At 42.0% G+C, this 14,655-nt stretch overlaps 1 protein-coding gene across 1 annotated transcript in view; it reads left to right on the top strand.

Annotated features, from left to right (window-relative positions):
- Window positions 1-14,655, top strand: part of MORC3 (MORC family CW-type zinc finger 3) — a 105,062-nt gene that overhangs the window by 79,531 nt on the left and 10,876 nt on the right. The window contains exons 11-16 of the mRNA XM_077479922.1: window positions 1,427-1,549; window positions 1,645-1,722; window positions 4,877-4,898; window positions 5,019-5,176; window positions 8,577-9,339; window positions 10,366-10,487. Of these exons, the coding sequence (XP_077336048.1) occupies window positions 1,427-1,549; window positions 1,645-1,722; window positions 4,877-4,898; window positions 5,019-5,176; window positions 8,577-9,339; window positions 10,366-10,487 (1,266 nt within the window). The remainder of the gene's footprint in view (window positions 1-1,426; window positions 1,550-1,644; window positions 1,723-4,876; window positions 4,899-5,018; window positions 5,177-8,576; window positions 9,340-10,365; window positions 10,488-14,655) is intronic.

The raw sequence follows: 14,655 nt of genomic DNA, 5'->3' as shown, positions 1-14,655 counted from the left end.
CATTTCCCAGAGCCTACCTCCAGAGGTGCTAAGAGATGCCAAGTCAGTTCAACAGTCATAGTTTGCAGGAGGCAAGGTGCCATGAGATATATAGAAATCTGTAGAATCCTTAGAAATGGAAAGAAACAGCAGAGGGGAAGCTGTAAAGCATGCAGGGAATTGAGCAGACAGGCAGAACTCACAACACGAAAGGAGATTTTTCAAGTAAACTTATGTTGGCTTGTCAAGTGAATGTACAATATATATGTATAAACGCTACGTAAATTGACAGCGCTATATAAGTACCTGTAATAATATAACTATTGTTTGTTTGTATTATTCCAAAGCTGGTGTTATAAAATGAAAGTATATGCTGTGACTGTAGATTTCCTTTAATCCGCCTTAAAGTGGTTGTAAAGGTTGAAGGTTTTTTTTATCTTAGTGTGTTCTGTGCATTAAGATAAAAAGCGTTGTGTGCAGAAGCCCCCCCAATACTTACTTGGGCCCCATCTCGATCCACGATGTTGCACAAGAGACTCAACTGCCCAGGAGAGGGGGTGGGGTTGGGCCTCAGCTCCATGTCTGAATGGACACAGGGAGCTGTGGCTCGGCCCAGGTGCTCCCATTTCAAACTGCTTGCTTTGGGGGCATTCAGCAGGAGGGAGGGGCCGGCAGCGCCAAAGAGACCCGAGAAGAGCAGGATCTGGGCTGCTTTGTGCAAAACCAACTGCACGAAGGTTTGTAAGTATGACATTATTTTTTTATTTATTTTTTTTACAAAAAATACTTTATTACCACTTTAAAGTGATTCTAAAGTCCGCTTTGTGATTTTTACCTACAGGTAAGCCTTTAACGAGGCTTTATGCAAAAATAATGTGTAGCGCTAAAGAATGTAACTGTGTGAGTGGAAACATAAACAAGCGACTAAACGTATAATACACAAAAATGCAAACACTGAAAACTTGAAAATAACCAATACTCGTAACACAACCTTAAACAAAAATGTAATTGTGTAAAATGGGAGTGAATACAACACAAATAATAATAATGTGGGAAGCAAAAAGATGCTGTTTCGACTCCGTAGGTCTTCCACAGGGGAATAAGAACTTTTTCCATTTCTCATGCACCCGTTTTGGACTGTTTTCATGACATCCTATTGTGTTGCACCAGCATTATTTGTGTTGTATTCACTTCACCAAACTGCTCACTATATTGCACGATCACTCCCAGCATTGTAATAGAAAATTCTGCATTCCTATAGATGTGCAGGACACTGCTGGTGTCACAGAAAGTTGAAACTTATATAATTTGTTGGGGTTTGTCTGTAATTTGATATTAAGTTCTGTGCAAAAGCAATGGTCAAGCCTAGTGTTAAAATTTTTGTCATATCCTTTATAATAGGAGTATTATTGATTGAGGTGTTATTATGCATTCCTTGTGTGTCTAGGAAAAAGCCTGACCAGAACTGGGCCCAGTGTGACAACTGTCTGAAGTGGAGAAAAATTCCTGATGCTGTAGGCAAACTGCCATCAAAGTGGTTTTGTTCCATGAATGCTGACCCTCAGTTCCGGTAAGGATAACCACTCTTTGCTATATGCTTAGCAGATTTGTTGATTTTCTTGCTACTTTGTATCCCTAATCTTTCTTATGGATTTGTTAATACAGAGATTGCAGCGTACCCGAGGAGCCCGAGGATGACGATGAAATCACACATTCAACCTATGAGAAGACACATAAACGAAGGTTTGTGAGGTTTCCTGTGTCCCCTTCCAAAACAGACCAAGACAGTGCAAAACAGACTTGCACTACAGTTAAAAAAAATAATTAGCAATTACCCATATGCCCCCCCCCCCCCATAGTGTTATGTATATGATGTGAACAACATCCACTGATTTTCTTAATTTTTTCTTTTTTTTGGTTCTGCAGACATTTGTAGTCACAAAATATACACAGCCACGGGTCTGAGATTATACATAAAAAAATAGCTTAAAATTCTCATGGTTGCCACAGATTTTTTTTTTTTTTTTTTTTTTTTAACACCCGCCACATGGGCGACTTTTATTGTGCTGCTTCTGTAAAAAAAAAAAAAAATCTTTATAGCCCAGAGCCCCCGGTATATGTAATATAAGTCGACAAAGAAAACAAAAATTCACCGCTCCAGGTCAATCCACCAGCAGGCTACAAACTCTCCAGATAGGTGGGGATTCCAGGTGCAGGCTGATTGCACAAACCAAGTATACAAGAAATTAACAAAACTCTGGACAGCCGCACTCCGGGTTAAGTAAAAAATGAAAAATGCCTTTATTTCTTCAAGTGAAAAAACTCCATATCACACGAAACATCACAGCAAAGGGAAAAATGGAACAAAATACTGACGCGTTTCACGCTAAAACCAGCGCTTACTCATAGCTAACTTTTGTTCAAAATGAAAAACAAATATATACCATACAAGTGTCAACACGTGATAGTGAAATCAAGAGTGGAAAACAGTGACAGCTGATGAACTATCATCGTGAAGTCTCCACACATGTGTCTCCTGCACCTAATCATTAAATGACCAGGGGTAAATGAAAAACAATGTGTAATAAAAAATGATTGAATAAAACAGAGTAAAACAGAATATAGATATGTGAATAATAGTGCCAGTGTTAAAATAAAAATGTCGGTGAAAGTATGATTAAATACAATGGTGAATGAACATATGTGAACAGTGAAATGTGAATAAATGATGAAAGAAAATGAATGTTGAACAGTTCGGAATCAGAAAAACAGTGTTGAAAAACAGTAGCTATGAGTAAGCGCTGGTTTTAGCGTGAAACGCGTCAGCATTAAGCAGGAAAAACCTTTGGTGCTGCAGCTCCCCCTAGACCCCCCTTTTTCACTCCCCCTAGACCTCGGCCCCTTTCACTCCAGTGTGAAAGCCCGAGGGGCTTTCACACTGGAGCGGTTTTGGCAGGCGGTTTTGACCCTTTTTCGGCCCCTAGCGGGGGTTAAAACCACCCCGCTAGCAGCCGCAGACCGCCACTAAGACGACGGTAAAGTGCCGCTAAAAATAGAGGCCCTTTACCACAGACGGCTGCACCGCCCCAGTGTGAAAGGGGCCTTAGAACACATAGTGAGGGAACATAGTTAACTCCTGATCGCCCCCTAGTGTTAACTCCTGACGGTAACATATATACCGTAATCAGTGGCTAGTTTTAGCTCTGATCGCTGTATAAATGTCAATGGTCCCAAAAAAAGTGTCCGATCTGTCCGCTGCAATGACGCATCCCGTCATTATTTTTTTTAAAAATTCTAATAAAAAGGACATCTATCCCCCATTTTGTAGACTCTAACTTTTGCGTAAATCAATCAATATGCGCTCATTGCGATTTTTTTTATTATTATTTATTTTTTTCAAAATTGTCACTTTATTTTTGTTTATGGCGCAAAAAATAAAAAACGCAGAGCTAATCAAATACCACCAAAAGAAAGCTCTATTTGTGGGGAAAAAGGACATACATTTTGTTTGAATGCAACATTGCACGACCGTGCAATTGTCAGTTAAAGCGACGCAGTGCTGTATTGCAAAAAATGGCCTGGTCAAGAAAGGCAAATCCTTATGGGGCTGAAGTGGTTAAGTTGTGCAATACCAGTCCACCTCAATTTTGTGCACTTTTACCCCCTTCCTGCCCAGGTCAATTTTCAGCTTTCAGCGCTGTCACACTTTGAATAGTAGTTGCGCGGTCATGCAGCACTGTACCCAAACTAAATTTTGTTTCACAAAAATTGAGCTTTCTTTTGGTGTTATTTATTCGCCACTGGATTTTTTCTTTTTTGCTAAATAAACAAAAAAAAAGCAGAATTTTGAAACAAAAACATGTTTATCTTTGTTCTAAATAACCGCTCTTTATAAATGTAAAGTTTAAATTTAGGCCGAACTGTATTCTGCTACATTTCTTTGGTGAAAATAACCCAAATCAGTGTTTATTATTTAGTCTGTAGGGAGGTTATATAGTCTGTAAACTATGGTATATATCGAAAAAATTAATCAATCCTGATGTACTGACGGCCAATCTCATTTCATGAGGCCCAAAATGTCAGGACAGTACAAATATCACCCAAATGATCCCTTTTTGGAAAGTAGCCCGTCCAAGGTATTTAGTAAAGAGGCATGGGGAATTTTTAGAACTCATAATTTTTTTGGAAAAACATTTTTAAAATACGGTCACCAGTGCATGTCATAATAGAACTGGTGTGGCTGTGATCAGGGACACTGACTGGTAACGGTACAGAAATGTATTTATTTATTTTTAAACACGTTTTTGACCAGAGCAGTATGTTACCATAGTAATGGGGAAGGGATCAGTATTTTGTACATTTTTTTTTTTTTTTTTATATATTTCTACACATTGCCTTTAGCAGTGAATTTCATTGCTATAAACAAGTATTTTACCGAATGAAATTGATTCATTTAGCTGTGATTGGCCCAATCTGTACCATGTGACCAATCCCAGCTAGCCACATAATTGTATACAATGAATGGCTTGAAAGGAAGCCATCCATTGTTTACAACTATTATGTGACCTGCTGTGTTTGGTTACAGTGATCCTTCATCAGTTCATACCGCAGTGCGTGTGAACAGAGTGACATATGACATCCACCCAGAAGGGCGGGAGGTTCCCGTCTGCGTTATTTTGCCATAGGCGGGGTGGGAAACAGTTAAGATCACATGGGAAGACATTACTTTTATCTACAATTACATTTTTTTTTTCTATCGCTGGCAGACCACGATGTATATTTATCAATATAAACTGTGGTCTTTGCTTTATCTTGTGTTTTAGTCTTTTACAGCTGTCCAGTTTGTGTAGCTGAAAATTAAAACATTCACATTTTACCTTTTTTTGTTTTCTTGCAGGAAATCTGAACTTCTTCTACAGGTATTGTTTGTTTTTGTTTTTTTGTTTTGTTTTTTTAATATATGAAAGTCTGAAACGCACAGTATGTTTCGTATTGGAAAATGTATCCACATTCCTCCTAAACGTTTTATCCTATTTCAGGTTAGTAATAAACCGACCATTCTATCTACTCCACTCAATAAAGAAATGCAAGCAGCTCTCAGTCATGTCCAGGCACAATACAGACCAATGGGACTAATGGCAGCACCTCCAACAGTAGCATCTGAAACGGCTGGCCAGACCGGGTTCCTGTCTGACAGGTAATTTTATTCTGGCCTGTTGTGCCATGCTATTTTGAAATGTATACACTGCAAACTCGATTCATACTCCATGAAGAAGTAAGGTTGGTCACATTATTGAAAGGTTATGCTTCATTTAAAGAGACACTGTCCTTGCTAGGAAGAGGTGGCAAACTGCTGCAGGCACCCTAGGACTTCAGTTAGCTGCAGCAGCCTTCCAAGGCTTGCTGTCGCAGGCAGATTTAGGCTCAGTTTACATGTATGCCAATTAGATGCGTTTTGAACCTCATCCGATTTGCATGATATGTGAATAAAGCCAGCTTTCTATGGTACTGGTTCACATATGTGCAGTGCAGCGCCAGTGGGAATTTCGCTGCAAATTTAAAGAGCCCTGTGCATTTTTTTGAGCACTGTTGTGTGGTTCAGATGTGAATTGCAGGCTCGTTGAGTTATATAGGAACACATCTAAATCTCAGATCGGATCAGTTTTGAACACAAATTCAAACCAAACCCCCTCCTGAACCTGACCAGGCCACGTCCTCAACATGCTGATGGGGACAAAGGCCTCTTTCCCACAACCCTGGCCAGTGGATGTGGGGGTCTGCGGGCAGGGGGCTTATCAGAATCTGGAAGCCCCCTTTTACATTGTATCCCTACTCATTCACCAAAAAAAGTGTCAAAAAGAAAAAAAAAACAGACCGTTTTTAACAATTCCTTTTTAAAAAAAAAAAAAAAATGTTCCCTGATGTAGATCCATCATCAATCATGACGCCACCACGACCCAGAAATCTTCTTTAAAAAAAAATCTCTGCTCTTGCCATCTGCCTGCTTCACCGTGTGCTATTCTTAAACAGTAAAGGACGGGGCCACCCTGCAACGTCACTTGGTCACCACCACCTGTGACAACACCGACTGGTGCATGCTGGGTTGGTGATGTAGCAGGTGGGGCGTGCCACCTGTTGATGTTGTCAAGGAACCCCACCCACTGCTAGTTCAAGTGATTGTAAAGTCTTGTTTGTTATTTTTAATAAGAAAACAAAAACGTTATGCTTACGTGGTCTGTTGCAGTAGGTTTGCACAGAGTAGCCTGGATCCTCCTCTTCTCGGGTCCCTCTTCAGCTCTCCTGGCCCCTCCCTCCAGTTGGGTGCCCCCACAGCAGGCAGCTTGCTATGGGGGCACCCATGCTGAGTCACCGCTCCCTGTGTCCATTCACCAACGAAGCTGTGGCTTGGTCTGGCCCCGCCCCCTTTCTGTTTTCATTGGCCCACTGACTTTGACAGCAATGGGAGCCAGTGGCACCATAATGCTGTCTACGCCAATGAGGAAGGAAGTCCTGGATGGCCGAGACATTCCTACAATATTGCTGGACAGGGAGGGACCTCAGATAATTATTAGGGGAGCTCATAGACTGCATTAAGATAAAAAACCTTCTGACTTTACAACCCCATTAAGAACTGTCACATGGCGGAACAGGTAGACGGGAGGCAAGTTTATTGTTTTTACCACCTTTGGGGCAGTGGTGGCGGCTGGTGTCGTGATTGACGACGGATCTACACCGTGGGGACATTGACAATTTCTTTATTAAAAAAAACAAAAAAAAAAACGTTGTTTTTTCTTTTTGATGGCGTAGGGATACAATGTATCCCATACTCGTACACAATGGGGGAGGGGAGCCGGGATCTGGGGGCCCCTTGTTAAAGGGGGCTTCCAGGTTCTGATAAGTCCACTGCCCACAGATCCCCACAACCACCATTCAGGGTTGTGGCGAAGAGCCCACTGCCCCGAAGCACCCCCCCATGTTGAGGCACGTGGCCTGGTATGGTTCGGGGGGGGGGGGGGGCACTCGTTCCCCCTTCTCCCCCCCCCCCTCTTTTCCTAGACTGATCAGATAAGGGTCTGGTAGATATTGGGGGATGGAACCCCATCTGCAGGTTACCCCCAGCTCTCTCTACTAATTGGTTGAAGACTGCTTGCAATGCACCCACTGATGGTGCCGACATCTGCAGCTTAGAGTCATGTAAAATTTCTCCCATCCTGCAGTCTGCCTTGGCCCTGTTAGGTATTTCTAGGTCCTCTGATCAACTGAGGTTTTTACTTCTGTCATGTAAGACTTTGACCTAATTGACTCACAGAGGCTACAAGTGCGCTTCTCTGCCCTCTGATAAATTCTGCATCAGATTTACCTGTAGCCGTAGTGGCTTCTCAGCAACGATGCAAACCTACCTGAGGCAAGATTAGTCTGCTGCTTCAGTCAGTTCTGCTTTCAGGCCTGGACCTTATACATGCCCCAAGGCAGCGAAGACTTTCCCTTTTCCAGCTTTTTCTATACGAAAATTTCAAACGCTCTCCTTGCTTGGGAAGGGAAGTCCTAAAAGTTGTACATCACAGCAAAACCCTGTAAGGAGGTGTATGACAGGCCTCTGCCCAGGGTCCAACCAGGCCACGCCCTCCAACATAATTTACTCCGCCCCGGAGCCTAATCATGTTCCCCATGTTAAGCTCCGGGGCAGACTGAAATGGCCTGGTTGGAGCCAGGCGAAAGTACCATGCAATAAGTGGAGCTTTACTTTTAGAACAAAATCTGCTTTCACATTTTGTACATGCTTTTTCTAAAAAGTGCTCCAGTTACCCCATAAGGACCCGGGTGGCATATACTGTCAAAAGTATTGGGACACCTGCCTTTATACACGTACATGACCTTATAATGACATCCCAGTCTTCTTTCGTAGGGTAAAATATTGAGTTGGCCCACCCTTTGCTGCTATAACAGCTTCAACTCTTTTGGGAAGGCTGTCCACAAGGTTTGAGCGAGTTTGAGATGTAGGAACTTGACTGGTCCTGACCTCAACCCAACAGAACACCTTTGGGATTAATTAGAGCGGAGACTATGAGCCAGGCCTTCTCATCCAACATCCAGTGCCTGACCTTACACTTTCACTTCTGGAAAAATGGTCAAACATTCCCATAGACACACTCCTAAACCTTGTGGACAGCCTTCCCAGAAGAGTTGAAGCTGTTATAGCTGCAAAGGGTGGGCCAACTCAATATTGAACCCTATGGCCTAAGATGCCATTAAAGTTCATGTGCATGTAAAGGCAGGCATCACAATACTTTTGAAAATATAGTGTATATGGAGAATATTCCTGTCATAGAAGGTTTTTTTTTTTTTCTTTGTTCTTATACAGAAATATTACTTCTTTAAAAAGCTGAAAATGTCTGATAGTTTAATTTCATGCTACTGACTACAGTCAGTGATGTGGACACTATGCTGCATAGTGAGGAGGTAGAGTCATTGCTTTATACAGTAGGTGATCTTCCTGATTGTGTCTGCAGAGTAAGAATACCATACATCTGACCAGTTCTGCATACTTTTTTATTTTATTTTAACCTAAGGTTACCTGTCTCCTCCTGTCACCATAGGCTAAAACGTCCGGGTGTTTTTGAATCTTCGATGACCCCTGCTAAAAAGCCTCATATGACTATATCGGAGACAATTGAGCTTCCGGATGGTGATGATGATGAAGATACAGCTACCGACTTTGATGTTATCATTATTGAAGAAGATAGCACTCCCAAACCCAACGATAATTCCAAACCCATGAACAGCACCGGTCCTATTTTAAACACAGGAGCAATGACTGCGGCCACCACCCAGACTGACAGGGGCGGAAGTTCTATTAAACAGGAAGTAGATTCCAATGGCTATGCCAACTTCCAGGCAAGCCAACAAGTTCCGAATACCGATTACAGCTATTGTAATGGAACGACCACACAAGATGGATCTCACCTTGTAAACCACCAAAGCTCTGAAGATTATTACCATAAGCAATGTGATGAGCTCTCTGCAAGGGTTAAACATCTACAGGACCAGTTAGCTGCGGCATTAGGCCAGCAAGTGAAGAAAGAGACTTCTCAGGCCTGTATCCAAACTGATCCAGTACCCGCACAAGACATGTCCAGCAAACAAATGGTATCAAATTATGAACATGCCCTAAAAGAGGTGCACAGGCTGAAAGTTCTGTGCAGCACGCTGCAGTCAATGAAATCTGAGCCGGGCGCCAGCCAGGTAAATGAGGCCGAAGCAAATGCCCAGAGTGAAGTAGACGACATGGCCATTCAGCTGGATGGAGTGTTTCGCCAGCTTGACGCTTGCTGCACTGAGCGGGATCAGTATAAGGCTGAGGTAAGTGTAACAGTATGGTGGGGTCCACATTCCTGTGTAACTAGTAGACAATTGCCCTAAATCATTGATTTTTGCATATATATATATATATATATATATATATATATATATATATATATATATATATACACATATAAATAGTTTTCAGACACAGAGCTCTATTTGTGGGGGGAAAAGAAAGATAATATAATTTACAGTTTTGCATGACTGAACAGTTGCCAGTTAAAGTAGCACAGCACTGAATAGCAAATGGTCACGTAGGGCAGAAAAACTTTCCGGAGGTCAAGTGGTTAATTCAGCACAGGGTGGTGCGACACAATCCACCGCGCTGCAGCCGGTGGAACATAATGAAATGTCAGCAAGCTTGCAGTGCGCTGTTTATAGTGCATTAGCAGCTGCTGGTGAGAACCAACCCCTAAGGACACACAATAGTTACCTATCGTTTCAACAGTCTTCAACATCTTCTCCCTAGCTTCTTTCAAGTGCCAGCCTTTAGCTATCGTGATTGGCTGGTATAGGACGATGTCACTTCCACACATGCTCACGAGTGCATGTCACCCTGGCTCGCATACTGACAGAATGTAAACTGAGCTGTGTGTGCTATTTTATTGCAGAAGAGATGTTGCTCTTCTCTTCTGCAATAAAGAGCCTGCCCACTCACCATTTTTTTTTTTTTAAGACTTTTAGACTTTTTTTTTATTTTTATTGTTTTTTACTTGTTCATGAGGCAAGAAATTACTTTTGTTACTCCCTGTAGCATCATCTGGCTTATCAAATCCTTGCTTTCCTGAATGAATACAAAGCATTCTCTGGACAAGGTGGGAGAGCGTGATGTCATTACCCCCGCCTCTTCACCTTGTCCAATCGGAGAACGATTTTTTTCCTTACAGGTTTTATTCCTAATCCCCCATTGCCTAGCAGATTGATTTTTATGCACTCCTGGATGAAGATCTCGGAGACGAAAAAAAAAATGTAAACTAGTATAAACAGGACTTTCTTCATGTCAGTTTTCCGCTCTTTTCACAGATTGAGCGGCTGAAGCAACAGAAATGTAAGCTGGATTCTGCAAATGCCAAACTTAAAACTAAAGTGGAACAACTAAAGAAGGAGATCCAGAACACGGCCTTAGCCAGTACATCGAAAGAAAGGTATTTCCAGCTTATTGCGTGTAATTTTTATTTTAGTTTCCTGGCTGCACACTTCTGTGCCGCATGTCGCTGTGAACTTCAGTTAGGGCTCTACAGTAGTAATAACTAAAGCTGAGCTCCCAAAATGCATCGTTAGTTTGGTGCAGCTTTGGTACCCGAGGGACCACTGGGGAAGTTGGTAATCACTGTAGTCGCAGCGGTAATCTTCTGGGTCCTGTGCCGGGTGCTTTCCCCACTGTGCACTGACCACAGAAGTTTACTTGCTTGGCACTGCTGCCATTTATTAATAAGCCGTGTTATGAATGCAAGCATACTCTGATTGGACGAAGTGGAGATCATGATGATACCTCTCAATTTCTCCACCTCGTCCAATCAGAGCAGAGAAGCCCCCTAATTTTTCATTACAAGCTTGCCCAAGGTCTGAAAGTCAAGCCTGCATAAACCATTTGTAGCATGTGGAATCCTACAATGAAACTGACCAGACACAAGGTGTCCAAATTGACAAATATTCTACTACTATGTTACATAGATGTAGCAAAAAATTTGTATTAAAATGTGCTTGCAGCTTCATATTCAGATCATGTGTACTTTGTATGTAGATTTCATCTCCCTTTTTGAGGTCATCTGTGGGTCTGGCAATATGATGAGCTCCGTTAGCCTTTATAGAAAGCCCATTGCTTTCAGACTTGTTCTTTAGACTTGCACTGATAGCAGCGAAGCGCAGTCATTATTCAGCACTACTAGGCAGGAAGCAGAACCTGCATAGGGTGCCTTGAAAAAGTATTCATACCCATTACAATTTTTCACACTTTGTCATGTTACCGCCAAAATCATAAATGTATCTTATGTGATAGACCAACACCAAGTGGCACATAATTGTGAATTGGAAGGAAAATTATAAAAGATGTTCAAATTTTTTTACAAATATCTGAAAAGTGTGGGGTGCATTTGTATTCAGCCCCCCTGAGTCAATACTTTGTAGAGCCACCTTTCACGGCAATTACAGCTGCAAGTCTTTTTGGGGCTGTCATTACCAGTTTTACACATCTAGAGTGACATTTTTGCCCATTCTTCTATGTAAATTAGCTCAAGCTCTGTCAGATTGGATGAAGAGCATCTGTGAACAGTAATTTTCAAGTCTTGCCACAGATTCTCAATTGGGTTTAGGTCTGGACTTTGACTGGGCCATTCTAACACATGAATATGCTTTGATCTAAACCAGGGTTCTCCAAACATTCCAGAGGGCCAGTTTATTGTCCTTCAGACTTTAGGATTGTGGCCAGCAGGAGTGGCAACTGTCCTGAGATCAGTGGGAGTAAACGTTGCCGTATTGGGGGGAGGAATGGTGCCCCATTATTGGTATCCTAGGGAAGCTTAGTGCCCCCATTATTGGCACTGGTGGGAGAAATAGTGCCCTGTTTTTCAAGGGCCAGGTAAAGGCAAGCTAAAATAAAGGCAAGCAAAGGGACACATCTGGCCCCCAGGCTGCAGTTTGGAGACCACTGATCTAAACCATTCCATTGTAGCTCTGGCTGTATGTTTAGGGTCATTGTCCTGCTGGAAGGTGAACCTCCGCCCCAGTCTCAAGTCTTTTGCAGACTCCTAACAGGTTTTCTTCTAAGATTGCCCTGTATTTCACTCCATCCATCTTCCATAAAGACCAGATTTGTGGAGAGCATGACTAATAGTTGTCCTGTGGACAGATTCTCCCACCTGAGCTGTGGATCTCTGCAGCTCCTCCAGAGTTACCATGGGCCTCTTGGCTGCTTCTCTTATTAATGCTCTCCTTGCCCGGCCTGTCAGTTTAAGTGGACAGCTATGTCTTGGTATGGTTGCAGTTGTGCCATACTCTTTCCATTTTTGGATGATGGATTGAACAGTGCTCTGAGATGTTGAAAGCTTGAGATTTTTTTTTTATAACCTTACTTTGCTTTAAACTTCTTCACAACTTTATCCCTGACCTGTCTGGTGTGTTCCTTGGCCTTCACTTTCTCTGACAAACCTCTGATGGCTTCACAGAACAGCTGTATTTATACTGAGATTAAATTACACACCGGGTGACTCTATTTACTAATTGGGTGACTTCTGAAAGAAATTGATTCCTCTAGATTTTAGTTAGGGGTATCAGAGTAAAGGGGGCTGAATACAAATGCACTCCACATTTTTCACATATTTATTTGTAAAAAAAAATTGAAAACCATTTTTCATTTTTACTTCCACTTCACAATTATGTGCCACTTTGTGTTGGTCTATCACATAAAATCCCCATAAAATACATTTACATTTTTGGGTGTAAAATGACAAAATGTGGAAAATTTCAAGGGACATGAATACTTTTTCAAGGCACTGTATGGTATCAGAAATATCGCTGCCTCGTACAGATATAATAGATATAATAGATTTTTCACAGAAAACAACTTTTAAAAAAATTTTAAGTGATAATAAAGGCCTTTTTTCTGTTTAAAAATAATGAACATGTTATTGGTCACATGGTTTTGCACAGGGCAGCCCCTGATCCTTCTCTTCTAGGGTCCCTGGCCACTACCTCCTTCTGAGTTCCCCCACAGCAAGCAGCTTGCTATGGGGCACCCCAGCCGAGCCACTGCTCTGTGTGTTCATTCAGACACGGGGCTGTGGCTCGACCCCGTCCCCTCCTCTCTCTCCTCATTGGTTCACTGATGTTGATTTACAGCAGTCGGAGCAAATGCGCTGCTGCCCCAGTCAATGAGGAGAGGGATTCCCAGACAGCCAAGACAGTCGTGCAACATCGCTGGATCGAGATGGGCTCAGGTAAGTATGGGGGGGAGGGGGGGGGGGCTGCTGCACACATAATTTTTATCTTAATGCATAGGATCACCTTTTGTGGGTGTAACCTGTACAGTGGATATAAAAAAATCTACACACCCCTATTTAAAATGTCAGGTTTCTGTGATGTTAAAAAATGAGACAAAGATAAATAATTTCAGGACTGTTTCCACTTTTTTAATATGACCTATAAACTTTACAACTTTGTTGAATGACAAACTGAAATCTTTTAGGTGGAGGGAAGTAAAAATAAAAAAAATAAAATGAATATGGTTGCATAAGTGTGCACACCCTTAAACTAATACTTTGTTGAAGCACCTTTTGATTTCATTCCAGCACTCTTTTTGTCTATCAGCATGGCACATCTTGACTTGGCAATATTTGCCCACTCTTCTTTGCAAAAACGCTCTAAATCTGTCCGATTGTGAGGGCATCTCCTGTGCACAGCCTTCTTTAGATTACCCCACACATTTTCAATTGGATTCAGGTCTGGGCTCTGGCTGAGCAATTCCAAAACTTTAATCTTCTGGAGAAGCCATTACTTTGTTGATTTGGATGTATGCTTTGGGTCGTTGTCATGGTCAAAGAAGAAGTTCCTCTTCATGTTCAGCTTTCTAGCGGAAGCCTGAAGGTTTTGTGCCAATATTGACTGGTATTTGGAACTGTTCATAATTCCCTCTAAGGCCTCTGTTCCAGCTGAAGAAAAACAGCCCCAAAGCATGATGCTGCCACCACCATGCTTCACTGTGTGTATGGTGTTCTTTTGGTGATGTGCAGTGTTGTTTTTGCGCCAAACATATCTTTTGGAATTATGGCCAAAAAGTAAAATGTTGCTTTCATCAGACCATGCTTTTGGGAGACTTCAGATGTGTTTTTGCAAAATATTGTCAGGCTTGAATGTTTTTCTTTGTAAGAAAAGGTTTCCGTCTTGCCACAATACCCCATAGCCCAGACATATGAAGAATACGGGCGATTGTTGTCACATATACCACACAGCCAATACTTGTCAGATATTCCTGCAGCTCCTTTAATGTTGCTGTAGGCCTCTTGGCAGCCTCCCTGACCAGTTTTCTTCTCATCTTTTCATCAATTTTCGAGGGACGTCCAGTTCTTGGCAATGTCACTGTTGTGCCACATTTTCTCCGCTTGATGATGACTGTCTTCACTGTGTTCCTTGGTATATCTAATGCCTTGGAAATTCTTTTGTACCCTTCTCCTGACGGATACCTTTTACCAATGAGCTGAGATTCCTCTGATGCTTTGGAAGCTCACTGTAAACCATGGCTTTTGCTGTAGGATGCGACTAAGAAAATGTCATGAAAGACCTACTGGAACAGCTTAACTTTATTTGGGATTAATCAGA

This window comes from Lithobates pipiens, unplaced genomic scaffold, assembly GCF_037356315.1.
Source record: "Lithobates pipiens isolate NorthernLeopardFrog02 unplaced genomic scaffold, aLitPip1_a1.2 Scaffold_16, whole genome shotgun sequence".
Lineage (NCBI taxonomy): Eukaryota > Metazoa > Chordata > Amphibia > Anura > Ranidae > Lithobates > Lithobates pipiens.
This window is presented reverse-complemented; position numbering and strand designations above follow the sequence as displayed.